Source organism: Panthera uncia (assembly GCF_023721935.1).
Source record: "Panthera uncia isolate 11264 chromosome B2 unlocalized genomic scaffold, Puncia_PCG_1.0 HiC_scaffold_25, whole genome shotgun sequence".
NCBI classification, from domain to species: Eukaryota; Metazoa; Chordata; class Mammalia; order Carnivora; family Felidae; genus Panthera; species Panthera uncia.
In genome coordinates, this window is record NW_026057581.1 from 369,100 (window position 1) to 390,175 (window position 21,076).

Below are 21,076 nucleotides of genomic sequence, written 5' to 3' on the forward strand. Positions count from 1 at the left end.
ATCTCCTACTTTAAAAAGTTCTCTTTATAGCTGCTTTTATTAATCTAATGTCATTTTACTACATATGAATTTATGAGGTATGTTAATCTTCAATTTTATTGTAAGTAAATTTAGCTTTACTGCCCCTAAATATTCTTTTTTTTTTTTTTTTTAATTTTTTTTCAACGTTTTTTTTTTATTTATTTTTGGGACAGAGAGAGACAGAGCATGAACGGGGGAGGGGCAGAGAGAGAGGGAGACACAGAATCAGAAACAGGCTCCAGGCTCCGAGCCATCAGCCCAGAGCCTGACGCGGGGCTCGACCTCACGGACCGCGAGATCGTGACCTGGCTGAAGTCGGACGCTTAACCGACTGCGCCACCCAGGCGCCCTTCCCCTAAATATTCTTTACATTGTAGCTCACTCCTAGGGTCTTCCAAATAGTAATCTTGCCTTACTTAACATCCATCATGTAAAATTAAAAATTCAGAAAAATTAACTCACTGTTATTGTTACATTTGCTCCCCAGGCAATGGAGAACGTCACTACAGTGAGTGAGTTTCTCTTACTTGGCCTGACCAGTGTTCAGGATCTGCAGCCTTTCTTCTTTGTGCTTTTCTTAATCATTTACTTGATAAGCTTGGTTGGAAATGGAGCTATATTGGTGATCATTATTTTGGAGCCCAAACTCCACTCCCCCATGTATTTTTTCCTGGGAAACCTTTCTTGTCTGGACATCTGCTATTCTTCAGTGACACTGCCCAAGCTGCTTCTAACCCTCTTGTCCACTCGCAGGGTCATATCTTTCCTAGGCTGCATCACTCAGCTACACTTCTTCCACTTTCTGGGCTGTTCTGAGGCCATCTTGCTGGCCATTATGGGCTTTGACCGATTCGTGGCCATCTGCTACCCACTTCACTATGCCATGCTCATGAACCACCAGGTGTGTGTCCTCTTGGCTGCCGTAGCCTGGCTCACCAGCTTCCTTTATGCTCTGATGCATTCTGTCCTGACTGCACGCCTGAACTTCTGCCACTCTCTGAAACTCCACCACTTCTTCTGTGATGTGAAGCCTCTCCTGGAACTGGCCTGTGGTGACACGCAGGTCAATCAATGGCTTATTTCCATCATCACAGGTGGGATTTCCATGGGTGCCTTCTTCCTGACTCTTCTCTCCTACCTCTATGTCGTTGGTTTCCTTCTGTTTGAGCATCAGTCCTGCAGCACACTTCACAAGGCTCTGTCCACATGTGCTTCACACCTCATGGTGCTGTGTCTTTTCTATGGGCCTGTGGGCTTCACATACATCCGTCCAGCCTCAGCCACTTCCATGGTTCAGGATCGGATGGTGGCTGTTATATACAGCGCAGTCACCCCAGTGCTGAACCCACTGATATACACTCTTAGGAATAAGGAAGTGTGGTTGGCTCTGAAGAAGATCTTCAGGAGGAAGTTTTGTTGAAAGACTGCCAGGAGCACCTCTGGGACTAACAGGGCGGACGTCTGATGTCCATTAAGAGTCATCCCTTCGTTGTGGTGAATGGTCTACTTGATTTGTTTTTCTCTCAGGGATTTGTAGCACTTGTCACTGTGTTCTGCACTTATTTATGTATAATCATTCTTGGTTCAGTATTTATTCACTGATTTACTTAAGAAATGGTCATTGAGCGTATGTTGTATCAGACAATGTAGTAGGGGCAGAAAACACAGGAGTGAGAAAAACTCCACAGTCTTGTGAAAATCAGTTTAGTGTAATGGGGACCACCCAACAAGCAAACCCGTAAGTAAACACGTAAGGATAATAGTATGGGATTGAGAACTAAAAGGAGGTAGGAAGGATGAGGAGCAAATGGGATGGGCACATATGATATAATAAAGAATTTATGTGCTCTCTGTCCTGAGTTTCTGAAATAGAGCTTCTAAAACCCTCAGAATTCTCCAAGTGACACAGTGTCTTTGTTATTCATAAACCACTTGGATCACACCTGGGCTTATGCTCATAAGATGACCTTATATGGGCCCCAAGACAGCTTCAGGATGGGGCTGGTCCTGCCAGAAACACCAACCATATGGCTAGAGGTTTGCAGCTTTGAGTCATGGTGATACAAACCTGACTTCCAGAGAAGAAGGAGGCTGGAGGCTGAGCTCAGCTACGTGGCCAGTGGTTCTGTCAGTCACACCTGTATAACAGAACCTTAATAAAAAGGATACCATGGCCAAGAAACCTTCTTTGGTTGGCACTGTACACTTTGAACATTGTGATGGTTATTTTTATGTGTCAACCTGACTGGGCTAAGGGATGCCCAGAGAGCTGGTAGAATGTTATTTCTGGGTGTGTCTGTGTGAGGGTGCTTCTGAAAGAGATAAGTGTCAGACCTGGTAAACTGAGAAGCTGAGCCAAGAAGGTCCCCCCCCTCCATGAATGCAGATGGGCATCATACAATCCACTGAGGTCCTGATTAGACTGAAAAGATGGAAGAAGGGTGTATGTTGATATTGACCTATTATAACTAACCAATTCTTAGTGGGTAGAAACACCACATTTCCTTAGATATGTAATTAACAGAGTATCCATCAGACAAGATGCTATACCAGGCAGCAAGGTTGAAATGAAAATTAAGGGCATCTGACTTGTGTGGGTTGATGGTAATGGAAAATGGATCATAGGATCTCCAGTTCTCTGAGTTCTTTATCCATGTTGGATATTAACAGCTTATCAGAAATGTACAGAGCAGTAGCAGATGGCAGTGCAGCTCCAATGATGGATGGGCCAAAGGGGGGACACAGGACAGATTCTTGGGGGTTCTTCTTTTTTCCCCAAGTGGTGAAATGTCTCTGAGGTGATCCTTCTTAGCGTCAAGCTGCTCTGGATGTGTAATGGGATGAGGCAGGTAAAATTATTCCTATGCTTTCCTATATAGTTTGCTCAGTTAAGTTTTGGGGTAGTCAAAATTTACATGTTTGTGCTCCTAAGCCCCATGTTGTCCAAGGTCAGCTGTAAATGACAGACGCTAACAAGAGAACATAAAAGTCATCAAAACAACTTTGGGTTTTGAAAATGTAACCAAAAGTTGACAATCCTTTACCTAGATAAACCAAGAAAGAGAAGATTCAAATAAATACAAGTATAAATTAAAGGGGAGACAAGCTCGATACCACAAAAATACACAGAGACTTATGAACAGTTGTTCACTTTGGATAGCTTAGAAAAAAATGAAAAAATTCCTAAAAACACACCCTAATCTGAACAGATCAATGATGAGTAAGGTGATTACAGCAGGGTTAAAACCCTCCCCCAAAAGATCAATCAGCTCTACAGATTTCTGTCAAACACTTAAATAAGAATTAAGTCATTCCTCCTCAAATTATTCTAAGAGAAGGGAACACTTCAAAACTCATTTCACGGGCAAGCATTAACCTCAACCAAAGCCAAACAAGTTACAGGCCAATATCCCTGATAAATACAGGGATTTCCTCAGTAAAATACTAGAAAATGGGATTCAACAACATTTGTAAAGGATCATACAGCATTATTAAATGGGATCAATCCCTGGACTGAAAGGGTGGTTCAAAATACACAAATCAGTAAATGTGATGCACCACATTAACAGAATGAAGGTTTAAAACTGTATGTTCATCTCAGTGAATAAAGAAAATGCATTCAACAAAATATAATATCCTCAGATCAGACTAGGATTTCAATATTCAGGTGAATACCTGATAGTGTATTACTGGAAAGTGATGTCATCATACTGTCCACTAACAAAAAGAAATCAGGGATAAGTAGATGTATGAGTAGATAAGAAAAAATGAAAACAATCAGCATGAAAATGGACAACAGAAACCTAACCTCAGTTATTAGTATTTATTGAACAACTGGCCACAGACTATTGTCACACTGCTTGGTGAGACACAAGACTGAAAGCATTACTCAGAGTCGAGATGGTTTGAAATGATGAGAGGCTGGAGGGACTGCACCAAGAAAAAATTCCTTAAGCAAGAGAGGGCTGGGTAGCTCTCTTGTATTTATTAGGGAGTGAACAATAGTATGTGGAAATGAAAGGAGAAACATAAGTTAATAAATCATGTGAGACATACCATGACTTAACTATGTGAGTGTCTATGCATATACATTGGCAAACTCACGAAGAATGCACGGGGCAAAGTAAGGGGTAAAGGTGGACTCAACCTTCCTTAGTAACCTGAGCATTTTATCCTGGAAAGAAAAACCCTTCTGCTTCTTCCAGCACGTCTTGTGTTCCCTTGGTTGAGCAGGTACTGTGTTCAGCACGTGCTGCATTCAGCACGCACTGCTCTTGCCCTACTTTATCTCTCCTGTCCTCTGTACTCCCACAGACTATATGAAAAACATACAATGTTCATGGAGAACATTTCCAGAATTTAGTAATTCAGGGAATTAGAAACCATAAAAAATAAAATTTCAGATTTGGAAAACAAACAAATAACCACAACGACAAGAAACACTAGAAATTCCAGAATGGAAAATTTTAAGAACTCAAATTAGGAGCTGAGCAGATGGATTTAATAGCAGATTAGACATAGCTGCAGCAAAACTCAAGGAACTGGATGTCACCGAGAACAAAGCACAAAGAATGTACTGCACACGGAACAAAGAACATGCCTTAAGCAAAATTTGAAGATGGTGGTTAAAAATATGCCAAACTGGGGGTACCTGGGTGGCTCAGTTTGTTAAGTGTCCAACTTCTGCTCAGATCATGATCTCATAGTTTTTGTGAGTTCAAGCCCCGTGCCAGACTCATGTTGACAGCTCAGAGTCTGGATCCTGCTTTGGATTCTGTGTCTCTCTCTCTCTCTCTCTTCCCCTCCCCTGCTCGCTCTCTCTCTCTCTCTCTCTCTCTCTCTCTCTCTCTCTGTCTCAAAAATAAATAAACTTAAAAATATTCCAAACTTGAAAACATTAATCCCTTCTTAAAAAGCCCAAGTAAACCCAGGCATGACAAATAATAAATTCTATACACAAACATATTATCTTGAGATTGAAGAAGAGTGTGGCAAAAGAAAACTTAAAAACAAGAACAATAACCTGCAAAAGAACCATAGGAAGATTGAAAGATGATTTTTTCAACAGTAACAACAGACTAGATTATCTTTAAGAGAGGAAAATAATACCTTCAGTGGGTGAAAAAAAAGAACTAGAATCCTAGAATTTTCTACATAATGCAGTATTCTCAAAAATGAAAGTTAAATAAAGACAATTTCAGATAAATACAAGTTGACATCTCACTAGTAGCAAACAGGGCAGAAAATGATCACAAGTGGATGGTTTCTAAGTAGGATGAGAGAATCAAGAATTTAAATATATTGGTAAATCTAAATGAATATGTACTGCATAAAATAATAAAGGTAATATGCTGTGAAGGTTCAATTACTTATAGAATTAATATCCGTTACAGCAATAGCCTTCTCCAGTTGGGAGAAGGTAAGTGGAATTAGAAGGTCCCAAAGTATTGTGCTGGAGGGGGGTAAAATACCAACTAACAACTGAGTTTTATCAACCAAGGATGCGATTTTTTGTTTAAGGCATAACCACCAATGACCAGGTAAAGAATGTATAGCTTCTAAATTGATAAAGGTTGTAAATAATTCAAAGTCTATAAAAAGAGAGGAACAAAGGAAAGAAAAGGACATAGGACAAGGGACAGAAAGAAAATACAAAATGAGATAGTAGATTTAAACTCCTAAATACCAGTTCTTACTTTAAACTTAAATGGATGACGTACTTCAGTTACAAGGCCAGAGTGTCAGGCTGGTAGGAAAAAATCCCTGACAAGTTGATGTTGCTTACAAGAGCTACATCATCCCAAACAGAAAGGTGCAGAAAAGCTAAATGTAAAAGAAAATGAAAGTTATATCATGCAAATATTAACAAAAGGAAAGGTTGTATATCTATATTTATAGCAGAACACAATTTTTAGGAAAATGGTATTATCAGAATGTGATGGTTATTTTTATGTGTCAACTTGACTGGGCCATGGTTTTCTCAGATAGCTGGCAAAATATCCAAATATGCTGGATGTTTCTATGAAGGTGTTTTTGTATGAGATTCACATTTAAATTGGTAGACTTGTAAAGTAGACTGACATCTGTAATGTGGGTGGGCCTCATGTAACCAGCTGAAGGTCTGAAAAGAACAAAAGGCTGACTCTTCCTAAGCAATAGACTTCTCCTGCTTGAGAACCACTGAATGGGGTTATCAGTGCAAACTGCTGGCTGTCAGACTTGAACTGGGTGCAGGTTGTGGACTCGATGGCCTCCATAATGACGCTGGCCAATTCCTTATGAAAAATTTCTTGATGGATAGATAGATAGATGATAGTTATAGAGGTGATAGATTATCAATAGATAGATGATAGATAGGTGATAGATTATCAATAGATAGATGATAGATAGATGGGTAGATAGGTGACAGGATAGATAGATGATAGAGACATATAAAATAATAACACACACACACACACACACACACACACACACACACACACACTCTGTTCTGATTCTCTGGATAACCTTGATTCATGCCCAGGGATAAAGAGGATCACTAAAAATCAATGTGTATTAATTCATCTGTAAAATGAAACAATTCTAAAGTTGTATGCTCCTGTTTTTAAGTGGCTTCAAAATATATAAACAATCTACAACACCAATATCGAATATACATAGATTTACAATTACATGGTGAAAATGTTACATTTCACTCAGTAACTGTTAAGACAAGCAGACTAAAACGAGTAAAGATTAAAATTTGAACTATAATTACAGATGAGTTCATCATGATCATCATAGGACATTAAATTCAATGTTTCAGAGTATGTGTTTTTCAAAAGGCACGTGGAATATTTGTAAAAATTGACTATACATTAGACCATTAAAAGTTTTAACAAACTCAGAGAATTGAAGGCATTCAATATGTTAAGTTAGTCATCAACAACAAAAATAAAATATTTATTTAGGAATTAAGGGCTACATTTCTAAACAATGCATGGGTTAATATAATATTGCATTGGAAATTAGGAAACATTTTGGAATGAGAGATAAATGACATTTCAAGTTACTGGATTCTGTTATGGGTGTGCTCATGAGGAATTTATAGCTTTACATACATATATTAGAATTGAGGAAAAACCAAAAATGTATGATGTAAATATCCATCTCAATGTGTTAGACAGGAAGAGGAAATCAAACCTAAAGAAGGTAGAAAATTTGAAAGAATGAATATAAGAATAAAAATACTAACAATTAAAGTGAAGTGTTGGTTTTTTCAGACATCCAGTTAGGAATGAATAAGTCACAGGGTAAAAGGCACAGGGTAGGGAATGTGTGCGTGATGCTGTAACAGTGATGTCTGGAGACAGGTGGTGGACACAGCATCATGTGTGAGCCTGTCAATCACCATGCTGTGCACCTCACAATAATGGAACATTGCGTATCAACTGTACTCAAATTTTTAAAAAAAGCTAATAAAATTTACAATCCATGGCAAGATTGATCAGTGATAGTGAGGGAAGTCAGGATAATCAATATCAGGAATGAAGAATGCTTCTGCTCACATGAGGAGCATGCAGGTTGCTTCCAGGGTGGCAATAGTGTGCCCAGCAGTAGCAGGGGTATACACACAGGTACTCAACCCCCTGAACTTGTCTGACCCCTTGTCTTTCCTCTGCACATATGGCGGCTGATCTGTGACCAAACAGAAGAATCCATCTCTCAAAAATGGCGACAGTGTTGTTACAACAAAGGAAGTGGGGGCTTTCCTACCTTCTCTCAGTTGGCACCCAGAAGAAATACAAGATGTAATGAAAGAAATCAATGTACCACTGATTTGCCAGAAATTTTACCATGATGATTATAAAAATGAAAGATACAGAGTGTAAAGGCAGATCCACAGGTAACTCTCAGTTTTTCAACAAGGCCGATAATGGTTAGACGGCACCAAGGCAGAGTCACATCTCACACTGACAAGCTTAGGGGAAGTGTTACTGCTGGAAGAAGATTGTGGAATCATCACACAGGCAGAGACTGATGGAAATGCAGAAGTCTGTAATGAAGAATTAATAGAGATGATGGTTTGGAAATAAAGTATTTTCAACTCATCCTCCTTCCCATTAGGATAAAATTCAATCTTTTACTTACCTCTTACAAAATAATTTCATTCCAAACACACAAGCTAGCTTCATGAATTATTTGACTGGTGCCCTGTCCCCAACTGATCAAGCTAAAATGAGTCTTACACAGCTTTAAATATAAGAAAGCATGTAGTGGACTCTTTAAAATCATGTTTGCCAATAAATATTACACTGTTGAGCTGGCCCGTTTTTCATGCCCACATTTATTTACTTATTTATTTATTTTCAATATATGAAGTTTATTGTCAAATTGGTTTCCATACAACACCCAGTGCTCATCCCAAAAGGTGCCCTCCTCAATACCCATCACCCACCCTCCCCTCCCTCCCACCCCCATCAACCCTCAGTTTGTTCTCAGTTTTTAAGAGTCTCTTATGCTTTGGCTCTCTCCCACTCTAACCTCTTTTTTTTTCTTCCCCTCCCCCATGGGTTTCTGTTACGTTTCTCAGGATCCACATAAGAGTGAAACCATATGGTATCTGTCTTTCTCTGTATGGCTTATTTCACTTAGCATCACACTCTCCAGTTCCATCCACGTTGCTACAAAGGGCCATATTTCGTTCTTTCTCATTGCCACGTAGTACTCCATTGTGTATATAAACCACAATTTCTTTATCCATTCATCAGTTGATGGACATTTAGGCTCTTTCCATAATTTGGCTATTGTTGAGAGTGCTGCTATAAACACTGGGGTACAAGTGCCCCTATGCATCAGTACTTCTGTATCCCTTGGGTAAATTCCTAGCAGTGCTATTGCTGGGTCATAGGGTAGGTCTATTTTTAATTTTTTGAGGAACGTCCACACTGTTTTCCAGAGTGGCTGCACCAATTTTCATTCGCATTAACAGTCATGCCCACATTTAACAATTGTGCCTTGTTGGGCAGTTTTATTTGAAAATGAAAAAAAAACTTATTCAAATGAGTTAATTTGTTAGTATAAAATTTCATATCTGGTTCATTAAAAATAAATGAAACAAATGTAGTTTAGGATCTGAGGGAAAAATGAATGTCAAAATTTTTGTATAGTGGTTTCTTTACATCTCGGTGTGCATTTATCACTACTGGTGATTTTTAAGCTTGTCTGGTGTGCCTACCCCATGTTGGGCTAGCATCATCTGCACTGAACAACAAGAAACTGAAATTTAGGGGCTCCTGGGTGACTCAGTTGGTTAAGCGTCCGAACTCAGCTTGTCATGATCTCATGGTCCATGAGTTTGAGCTTTGCTTTGGGCTCTGCGCTGATAGCTCAGAGCCTGGAGCCTGCCTCGGATTCTGTGTGTCTCCCTCTCTGCCTGTCCCTCCCCAACTCATGCTCTGTCTCTCTCTCTCTCTCAAAAATAAATAAACATTAAAAAATTAAAAAAAAAACAAATTTATGTCATTTCCAAATTATAATTGCTCTTTTCCCCCAATTGAAAAATATAAGGCACTGTTATGAACAACTTTATGTCAACTCTTTTGAAAATTTGCATAAAAAAACAACCTAACTTACCAAAGTTGACACAAGAATAAAAAAGCTGGAGTCATGCATTCATCATAGAGCTTTGGATGAATTCACTCTGTAATTGTAACTTTCCTATAAGAAAAATCAGGTGGTTTTCCTGGATGGTTTTATTAGATGGTTTTATTGGCAAATTCCATAAAAAATAAAATAAAATTATGCCAATCTTACCAAGTCTTCCATAGAATAGAAAAAGTAAGAAGTATCTGTTAAGCATTCAATGAAACTATTAGAACATTCATGTAAAAACCAGCAATAATAGTACAAGAAATAGAACTTGCAGGCCTATATCAATCAGGAACATCAAAGTGAAAATCCTGAACAAAATAGGATCACGTCGATTCCAGTGAAAATACACATTGTGGCTAACATTGCCTTCCTTCAGGTATTTAAAGTTGATTTAATAGTAACACTCCATCAGTGTGATATATTATGTGGATACAAAAGAAAGAAATATAATATATACTGATATGCATAGAAAAAGCATGCGATAAATCCAATGTTTATTCATTATAAAAAAACACAATTCATGGAAATCTAGGACTAAGAGAGAACCTCCCTAAACTGATAGAAAATCTCTACATAATACCCACAGAATACATGGTTTTTGATAGTAGGGAAAGGATTTCTGCTAACAATACTTCTGTTCTACATTATACTGAAGATCCTAACGAGTGAATTAAAATTAAAAAAAACACACAACATTTTTAAAGATTAGGTAAGCAATTATTCAAAAATTATTTGAAAATCTAGGGGGAAAAGGTCTAAAATATTATTGAGAGTAAATTAAAAATATAAAAATGGAGAGATAAACCATATTATGCATTGAAATATTTAATGATGTCACCTTCCCCCCAATTTGTATAGATTCAATTCGAAGTCTCAGTATTTTTGTGATATCTGAAAATAAAATAAAATTTGTGTGGGGAAAAAATAAAAAATAAAAAAAATAAAATTTGTGGTAATACAAATGGCCACGTATTACTAAGTCTACAATTTCATGTTCCAAGCTTATCCACTAGCTACATGTTTACAATTTTTTAATGTTTATTTATTTTTGAGAGAGGGAGAGGGGGAGAGAGAGAGAGAGGGAATGCGAGAGTTTGAGACATGGCTCCTTCCTCAGCCACCCACGGTTTCTTTTGGCGTTATCTTCCCTGTGAACTTAGATGCCTTAAATATTTATACTACTGGCTTTTATATAATTCTCCAGCTTTTACTTCCATTTGAGACAAACAACATTCTTTTGTGTAATTTTTTTTCTCTTTGCTTTTTCAAAAAAAATTTACATTTATTTATTTATTTTGAGAGAGAGAGAAAGAGAGAGCACAAGCAGGGGAGGGGCAGAGAGAAGGAGAGAGAGAATCCCAAGCAGGCTCCACACTGTTAGTGCAGAGCCCGACATGGGGCTCGATCCCATGAACCATGAGATCATGACCTGAGCCTAAACCAAGAGTTGATGCTGGACTGAGCCACCCAGGTGCTCCTGAATTTGTTGATTTTCTTATGAAGCATTTAGGGCACAGCTGAGCATGTACCTTCCATACAAACTGTTCCTTAATTATGCACTTTGTAAATATGGACAATATATATTACATAAGTTGCCAACTATATCTGTACTAATTTTTCTGGGTTAACATGGCTTCCTTCAATTGTAGATTTTACAAATTTAAAAAAAAGATTCGAATGTTACTTTTATTAGTTATACTCATGAGTAACAAGTTACCCTAAAATTTGGCAGCTTAAAATAAGAAATGGTTATTAAACTCAAGATTTTTAGGGATCAAAAATCTGAGTACAGCTTAGCTGACTGCCTGGGAATCAGCCAGCTGCAATAAAGATGTGTCAGCCACAGCTCAGCCATCTCTGGGCTCACGTGGCCAGCTGCCAGGATCCTCAAGTCCTCACTGGATGTTAGAGCCAGTTATATGCTGTGTGGCAAATTATATGATTCTTTATTTTTTTTCTAAATGTATTAATTTGTAGAAGGACATTTTATGTTAATCAGGGCCAGAGTAATGCATTGGATGAGTTGTGATGGGAAAGTGGTTGGATTCACCAAAAATCATTTAACTGAATATCAATTCCATGAAAGCGAAAATTTCTAGACTTTCAGCCTACATATCCATGGTTAGCCCTTAAATGTAAGTTAACAAACTCTATGCAGAGATGCCTGACTTAAGTCACTTTAATCAAATCAGACATTTTTCTGTGTCTATATAATTGCACTTTAGTATTGCCTATGTTTTTCATAGATGCTACTGCTTTCTGCTGTGTCTGTCTGCTCATTATTGTTCAAACTTTCCAAGGGCAGGAGCTGTGACTTCTATCTTCTTTGTATTGTCCTTTGCTCCTCCAGTAACAAAGATCAGGCTCTGCCCAAAGAGACATGCTGTGTTAACATTGTGGTCTACACTAATGCCAAATGATACTTGAGGAGAAGAACACAGTGGGCTCATGAGACCAAGAGGCCCTAGGTATTGACTTGGGGGGATCAGGGGACTTTGTGTTAATTGTCAAACCACAGGATAAGGATGAGATTTCTGGAATTTGTTCTTAGTCTTGGATATAGAATGTTATCATGTTTAACTGCATCCCAGCAGACTCTGTACTTAGGGCGGGAGATGGTCTGGTGAAGCCAAAGAAAAAACTCAGACAGTGAAGAGACCCAGGTGTATTGGGGGAACTTTTGTGCAGGAAGTTCAGGAGCAGCTGGCTGGACAAAACATCAGGCTGCTGGGATCTACGTACAGCAAACTTTTATAGCATAGAAACTTAGCCCAGCAGCCATCTGTAGATTGTCCTCTCCTCACATGACCAGCACCCCCAGGGGATCAAGGCTGGCCACTCATTCACTCATGGTTACAAAGGAGACCCTCTGGGCTGGACACACCTGCAGACCCTGACCTTGAATGCTGAACAGCAGTACTGCACATTCTGCTTCACGGGACTATAGAGAGAGGTCAGGATGTCTACATTTTCAAGGTCATGAGTAATACATTCAGGGTGTGCATGCACAAGCCAACCTTCCAGCACATACCATACACCATCTATTTTTTTAATGTTTATTTATTATTATTATTTTTAATTTAATTTAATGTTTTTTAAATTTACATCCAAATTAGTTAGCATATAGTGAAACAATGATTTCAGGAGTAGATACCTTAATACCCCTTACCCATTTAGCCCACCCCCCTCCCATAACCCCTCCAGCAACCCTCAGTTTGTTCTCCATATTTGTGTCTCTTCTGTTTTGTCCCCCTCCCTGTTTTTATATTATTTTTGTTTCCCTTCCCTTATGTTCATCTGTTTTGTCTCTTAAAGTCCTCATGTGAGTGAAGTCATGATTTTTGTCTTTCTCTGACTGACTAATTTCACTTAGCATAATACCCTCCAGTTCTATCCACAGAGTTGCAAATGGCAAGATTTCATTCTTTTTGATTGTTGAGTAATACTCCATTGTATACATATACCACATTTTCTTTATCCATTCATCCGTCGATGGACATTTGGGCTCTTTCCATACTTTGGCTATTGTTGATAGTGCTGCTGTGAACATTGGGATGCATGTGTCCCTTCAAAACAGCACACCTGTATCCCGTAGATAAATGCCTAGTAGTGTAATCGCTGGGTCGTAAGGTAGTTCTATTTTTAGTTTTTTGAGAAACCTCCATACTGTTTTCCAGAGTGGCTGCACCAGCTTGCATTGCCACCAACAGTGCAAAAGAGATCCTCTTTCTCTGCATCCTCACCAACATCTGTTGTTGCCTGAGTTGTTAATGTTAGCCATTCTGACAGGTGTGCGGTGGTATCTCATTGTGGTTTTGATTTGTATTTCCCTGATGATGAGTGACGTAGAGCATCTTTTCCTGTGTCCGTTGGCCATCTGGATGTCTTCCTTGGAGAAGTGTCTATTCATGTCTTTTGCCCATTTCTTCACTGGATTATTTGGTTTTTTGGTGTTGAGTTTGGTAGGTTCTTTATAGACTTTGGATACTAACCCTTTATCTGATATGTCATTTGCAAATATCTTCTCCCATTCTGTCGGGTGTCTTTTAGTTTTGCTGACTGTTCCCTTTGCTGTGCAGAAACTTGTGATTTTCATGAGGTCCCAATAGTTCATTTTTGCTTTTGTTTCACTTGCTTCTGGAGACATATTTAGTAAGTTGCTGCAGCCAAGATCAAAGAGGTTTTTGCCTGCTTTCTCCTTGAGGATTTGGATGGCTTCTTGTCTTACATTGAGGTCTTTCATCCATTTTGAATTTTTGTGTGTGTGTGTATGGTGTAAGAAAGACGTCCAGGTTCATTCTTCTGCATGTCACTGTCCAGCTTTCCCAGCACCACTTGCTGAAGAGATTGTCTTTATTCCATTGGATATTCTTTCCTGCTTTGTCAAAGGTTAGTTGGTCATACGTTTATGGGTCCATTTCTGGGTTCTCTATTCTGTTCCATAGATCTGAGTGTCTGTTCTTGTGCCAGTACCATACTGTCTTGATAATTATAGCTTTTTAGTATAGCTTAAAGTCTGGGATTGTGATGCCTCCTGCTTTGTTTTTTTTTTTTTTTTCCCAGATTACTTTGACTATTTGGGATCTTTTCTGGTTCCATACAAATTTTAGGATTATTTGTTCTAGCTCTGTGAAGAATGCTGGTGTCACTTTGATAGTGATTGCGTTGAATATGTAGATTGCTTTGGGTAGTATCAACATTTTAATATTATTTGTTCTTCCTACCCAGGAGCATGGAATGTTTTTCCATTGTTTTGTGTCTTCTTCCATTTCTTTCATAAGCTTTCTATAGTTTTCAGTGTATAGATTTTTCACCTCTTTGGTTAGATTTATTCCTAGGTATTTTCTGGTTTTTGGTGCATGTAAATGGGATAGATTCCTTGATTTCTCTATCACTTCATTGTTGATGTATAGGAATGCAACCGATTTCTGTGCATTGATTTTATATCCTGCAACTTTGCTGAATTCATGAATCAATTCTAGCAGGTTTTTTTTTTTTTTTTTTGGTGGGATCTTAGGATTTTCCATATAGAGTTCTCATGTCATCTGCAAAGAGTGAAAATTTGACCTCCTCCTGGCTGATTTGGATGCCTTTTATTTCTTTGTGTTGTCTGATTGCAGAGGCTAAGACTTCCAATACTATGTTGAATATCAGTGGCGAGAGGGGACACCCTGTCTTGTTCTGACCTTAGGCGGAAAGCTCTCAGTTTTTCCCCATTGAGGATGATATTAGCGTTGGGTCGTTCATATATGGCTTTTATGATCTCGAGGTATGATTCTTCTATCCCTACTTTCTTGAGGGTTTTTATCAAGCAAGGGTGCTGTATTTTGTCAAATGCTTTCTCTGCATCTATTGAGAGGATCATAGGGTTCTTGTCCTTTCTTTTTGATGTGATGAATCTCATTAATTGTTTTGTGGATATTGAACCAGCCCTGCATCTCAGGTATAAATCCCACTTGGTCGTGGTAAATAATTTTTTTTAATGTATTATTGGATCCGGCTGGCTAATATCTTGTTGAGGATTTTTGCATCCATGTTCATCAGGGAAATTCGTCTACAGTTCTCCTTTTTAGTGGGGTCTCTGTCTGGTTTTGGAATCAAGGTAATGCTAGCTTCACAGAAAGAGTTTGGAAGTTTTCCTTCCATTTCTATTTTTTTGGAACACCTTCAAGAGAATAGGAGTTAACTCTTCCTTAAATGTTTGGTAGAATTCCCCTGGAAAGCCATCTGGCCCTGGACTCTTGTTTTTTTGGTAGATTTTTTATTACTAATTCGATTTCCTTACTGTTTATGGGTCTGTTCAAATTTTCTATTTCTTCCTGTTTCACTTTTGGTACTGTATATGTTTGTAGGAATTTGTCCATTTCTTCCAGATTGCCCATTTCATTGGCATATAATTGCTCATAATATTCTCTTATTATTGTTTTTATTTCTGTTGTGTTGTTTGTGATCTCTCCTCTTTCATTCTTGATTTTACTTATTTGGGTCCTTTCCTTTTTCTTCTTGATCAAACTGGCTAGTGGTTTATCAATTTTGTTAATTCTTTCAAAGAACCAGCTTCTGGTTTCATTGATCTGTTCTACTGTTTTTTTAGTTTCAATAGCATTAATTTCTGCTTGAATGTGTATTATTTCCTGTCTTCTGCTGGTTTGGGTTTTATTTGTTCTGTTTCCAGCTCCTTAAGGCATAAGGTTAGGTTGTGTATCTGAGATCTCTCTTCCTTCTTTAGGAAGGCCTGGATTGCTATATACTTTCCTCTTATGACCGCCTTTGCTGCATCCCAGAGGTTTTGGGTTGTGGTATTATTGTTTTTATTGACTTCCATATACTTTTTCATTTCCTCTTTAACTGCTTGGTTAGCCCATTCATTCTTTAGTAGGATGTCAGTCTCCAAGTATTTCCTACCTTTCCAAATTTTTTCTTGTGGTTGATTTTGAGTTTCATACCGTTGTGGTTTGAAAATATGCATGGTATGATCTCGATCTTTTTGTACTTACTTAGGGCTTATTTGTGTCCCAGTATATGGTCTATTCTGGAGAACGTTCCATGTGCACTGGAGAAGAATGTATATTCTGCTGCTTTAGGATGAAATGTTCTGAATATATCTGTGAAGTCCATCTGGTCCAGTGTGTCATTCAAAGCCATTGTTTCCTTGTTGATTTTTTGATTAGATGATGTGTCCATTGTTGTGAGTGGGGTGTTGAAGTCTCCTTCTATAATGGTATTACTATCAATGAGTTTCTTTATGTTTGTGATTAATTGATTTATATATTTGGGTGCTGCCACATTTGGCACAGAAATGCTTACAATTGTTAGGTCTTCTTGGTCTATAGACCCCTTGACTATGATATAATGCCCTTCTGCATCTCTTGATATGGTCTTTATTTTAAAGTCTAGATTGTCTGATATAAGTATAGCTACTCCAGCTCTCTTTTGTTGACCATTAGCATGATACATGGTTCCCCATCCCCTTATTTTCAGTCTGAAGGTGTCTTTAGGTCTAAAGTGGGTCTCTTGTAAACAGCATATAGATGGATCTTGTTTTCTTATCCATTCTGTTACGATATGTCTTTTGATTGGAGGATTGAGTCCATTGATGTTTAGAGTGAGTACTGAAAGATATGAATTTATTGCCATTATGATGCTTGTAGAGTCGGAGTTTCTGGTGGTGTTTTCTGGTCCTTTCTAATCTTTTGTTGCTTTTGATATTTATTTATTTATGTATATGTATATATATACATATATGTATTTTTTTTTTCATCTTTTCTCCCCTCAGAAATCCCCCCTTAAAATTTCTTGCAGGGCTGGTTTAGTGGTCACAAACTCCTTTAATTTTTATTTGTCTGGGAAACTTTTTTTTATCTCTTCTTCTATTTTGAATGACAGCCTTACTGGATAAAGAATTCTTGGCTGTCTATTTTTCTGATTCAGCACACTGAATATATCCTGCCACTCCTTTCTGGCCTGCCAAGTTTCTGTGGATAGGTCTGCTGCAAACCTGATCTGTCTTCCCTTGTAGGTTAGGGACTTTTTTCCCTTGCTGCTTTCATGATTCTCTCCTTGCCCGAGTATTTTGTGAACTTGACTGTGATATGCCTTGTTGATGTCGGTTTTTGTTGAATCTAATGGGAGTCCTCTGTGCTTCCTGGATTTTGATGTCTGTGTCTTTCCCCAGGTTAGGAAAGTTTTCTGCTATGATTTGCTCACATAACCCTTCTACCCCTATTTCTCTGTCTTCCTCCTCTGGGACCCCTATGATTCTGATGTTGTTCCTTTTTAATGAGTCACTGATTTTTCTAATTCTTAAATCATGCCTTTTTGCCTTAATCTCCCTCTTTTTTTCTGCTTCATTATTCTTTACAAGTTTGTCCTCTATATCGCTGATTCTCTGTTCTGCCTTGTCCATCCTTGCTGCTGCTGCATCCATCTGTGATTGCAGCTCAGTTATAGCATTTTTAATTTCATTGTGGCTATTTTTGACTTCTTTTATCTCTGCAGAAAGGGATTCTAATCTATTTTCGACTCCAGCTAGTATTCTTATTATCATGATTCTAAATTCTGGTTTAGACATCTTGCTTGTATCTGTGTTGGTTAAATCCCTGGCTGTCGTTTCTTCATGCTCTTTCTTTTGGGGTGAATTCCTTCGTTTTGTCATTTTGAAGGGAGAAAAGGAATTAATGAGGTAGAAAAATTGAAATTAAAAAAATTAAAATTAAAAAATATTAAAATTAAAAATTAAACACACACACACAAATCGAATAGATGATGCTAGATCCTAGGTGTGTTTTGGTCTGGGTGGTAAAAGTGGTTTCATAGATTAGAGAAAAAAAATGGAGGCAGAGAAAAAAACAAAAGAAAATCATTTGAGAATTTGAAAAAATGAATACCCTGAAGTAGACTAAAATGTGATTATGGGGATAAAATAGAACTTGAAAAAATATACACAAAAGTAAAGAACATAGTAGAAAAAAATTAAAGGAAAACATTTTAAATAAAAGTTAATAAATGTGAATTTTTCTTTTTCTGTATTTAGGAAAAAAGAAAATAAACGAAAAAGAGAAAACGATAAAAAAAGAAAAGAGAAATCGTTTGAAAATTTAAAAAAGTGAATACATTGTAGTAGACTAAAATAGAATGATGGAAGTAAATTAGAATTAAAAAAAATTACATAACAGCAAAAAATATAGTAATGAAAATTAAATAATATTTTTAATAGAAATTGAAAGTAAAAATGAAGTTTTTCTCTTACTGTATTCACGAAAAGAAAGGAAACGGAAAAGAGAAAAAAGGAAAAAGAAAGGAAAAGAAAACAAAAAGGAAATTGTTTGAAAATTTGAAAAGGTAACTACACTGAAGTAGACTAAAATAAAATGATGGAAGTAAAGTAGAAGTTGTAAAAATTTACACAAAAGTAAAAAATATAGTAATAAAATTAAAGAAAGATATTTTTAATAAATTTGAAAATAAAAATGAGTTTTTCCTCTTTCTGTATTCAAGAAAAAGAAAAGAATTGTAAAAGAGAAAAAGAAAAAAAATAAAGAAAATTGAATAGATGAACCTGCTAACAGATTGATGTAGGACTGAAATGGTTTCTTTTTCCCCTAGAAGTCAGTCTACGTAGCTCTTTATAGTCCATAAATTAAGCCGGCAGTGAGACTTGTGTTCTTGAAGAGTGAAGTTGGCCCATTTGGGCAGGGCTCAGTGTAACAGCTCTGCTTTCTACTCTATGGCCCTGCTAGACCACTGGGGTGGATTGTTGCAGTTCTGGTAGGTGTGTATGCGCATGTGTGGGAGGGGTGAAAATGGTGCCACCCTGCTACCCAGTCTGTTCTCCCTGATTGGCAATTGCGCACCCATCCTCTGTCTTCAGCTCTCATACACTTCCCGCATTTTCACTGTCTATGACCAGGCCCCAGGTAGTACCTCTCTCCCAAGTTTTGTCTCAGATGTGGCTATTTTCCCCAGCCCCTTACTTCTGAAGGGCTGCGGCTTTGACCCATTCTGCCCCTCTGTGGGAGGGTCTCACCGAGCAATGGCTGAGTGAGCAATTGCAAAATATCGGCTGCACCCAGGGTACACCCTGGATTGTTGCCGGTGCCCCAAGACTGCAGCCAGGTGCCAGCCCATCCCAGGAAATGTTCACTAGACAGTGTAGCATCAGTGTTTCAGGGATTATGGAAAATCACAACACACATCAGGCACCAGGCTTCACCCTTGACTACCTTGCCCCAGCACCAGCAAATGTGGCCGCCTTCTGGGGTCTGCTGGGACCAGGTGGCTTCAACAGTCTCTACCAAATGTCCTTCCAGCAGTGGAACTGCTTTACCCCGTGTGGCCCCATATCCTCCCGGACCCCACTCTGTTCCTGGGGATTCGCCCTTCCCACCAGAGCACCTCCAGGTATCGAGCTGTGGAATTGCCTCCTTTGTCCTCCCCTTGTTTACAGTCTTCATGGAATTTAAACCCTCTCATTTCTCCATTCTCCTTTGTCCCTTTTTAGTTTAGTCCCTGCAGCTGTTTCCAGTTTTCCACTTTCTCTCCAGCTATTTTCGGGGACGGGTGCCTTTCCCGTATGCTCCTTCTCCCACCCCCCAGGCTCCGTCCTCTCTCCACCTGCAAAAGTAGTTCCCTACCTTTCGTGGCTTCTCGCTCCTCAAGTTCAGCTCTCCACGCTGCATACCTGCTGAATTCTGTGGTTCAGGTTGTGCAGATTGTTGTGTTAATCCTGCAATCAGTTTTCTAGGTGTGTAGGATGGTTCAGTGTTGGTCTGGCTGTATTTCATGGACACGAGACAGACAAAAAGCTTCCATGCTGTTCCGCATCTTGGCTCCTTCCCATACACCATCTTCAGTCAGGCTCCCAGAAGCAGATTCTGACATGAGCTCTTAGCAGGAGTGGAGTGAGGGAGGCAAGGCAGAGTAGGTAAGCTAAGCAAGGGTGATGCAAGCATTGGTCTTGTCCCTGAGGAGACCTGCATACAAATTTCATGGTAGCATCAGTTTCACATCAAGGCAGGGAGCCAGCCTTTGCCACCTTAGGTCAGTCAGTCACTGGCCTCTGGCTGCTCTGGAGAGAGAGGATGGCTCACTTTCTAATGAGAGTAATACTTCAGCAGAGGGGATCTGTGCTCAACATTAGAATCAGTCAGTGTCAATCAACACATCAGGAGCCTGCAAAGAACAAAAGTTATAGTTGTTTTACTTGTTTCACAAAAAGCATTTGATAAAGGTCAGCATGTGTTTATGACTTCAAAACTCTACCAAAGTAATAATAAAAGGGAATTTCACACAGTTACTAAGTGTTATATGTGAACAAACCAGAGGAATCACCTGTAATGGAGAAACTACAGATGCTTTCCCGTAGGGTTAGGATGTCCACTACCATTGCTGTTTCTTTGCCAATATTAGTCCATCCTATCAGGCGAGATCCAGAAACATGTTATGTAATGATTAAAAAGAGATGAGACTTTATATGTGCCATGAACTCTCTAGAAATCAAAGAGAATCAATAGACTAAGAAGAGAGTTCACCAAAATTTCTGGATAATGATATAGTAGAGAGAAGATGCAACTGATATTAGCAATAAAATCTATATAGCATACAGAATTAATTTATTAGAGATTCATAGAACTCTATGGACAAAGTATTAAATTGTTTGAACTGGCATGAGGAAAGATTTATATAAAAGGAATAAAAATGGACCAGTTTTTTTTACACCATACACAAAAATAAATTCAAAATGGATGGAAGACCTAATGTGAGAGAGGAAACCATCAAAATCTTGGAGGAGAAAATAGGCAGTAACTTCTTTGATCTCAGCCACAGCAGCTTTATTAGATAGTTCTTGTGAGGCAAGGGAAACAAAAGCAAACATTAACTATTGGGACCTCATCATGATAAAAAGCTTCTGCACAGCAAATTA

The 21,076-nt window shown here is 38.4% G+C and overlaps 1 protein-coding gene across 1 annotated transcript; it reads left to right on the forward strand.

The window, feature by feature from the left end:
- Positions 1 to 376: 376 nt before the first annotated feature.
- Positions 377 to 7,220, forward strand: LOC125939500 (olfactory receptor 12D3-like). Its single transcript, XM_049654958.1, has one exon. It carries the CDS (start codon positions 512 to 514, stop codon positions 1,439 to 1,441), a length of 930 nt encoding a protein of 309 aa, XP_049510915.1. The 5' UTR covers positions 377 to 511; the 3' UTR covers positions 1,442 to 7,220.
- The last annotated feature ends 13,856 nt before the right edge of the window (positions 7,221 to 21,076 follow it).

Coding starts and splice junctions, on each gene's coding strand:
- LOC125939500 (XM_049654958.1), top strand. CDS start 512: ATGGAGAACGTCACTACAGTGAGTGAGTTTCTCTTACTTGGCCTGACC.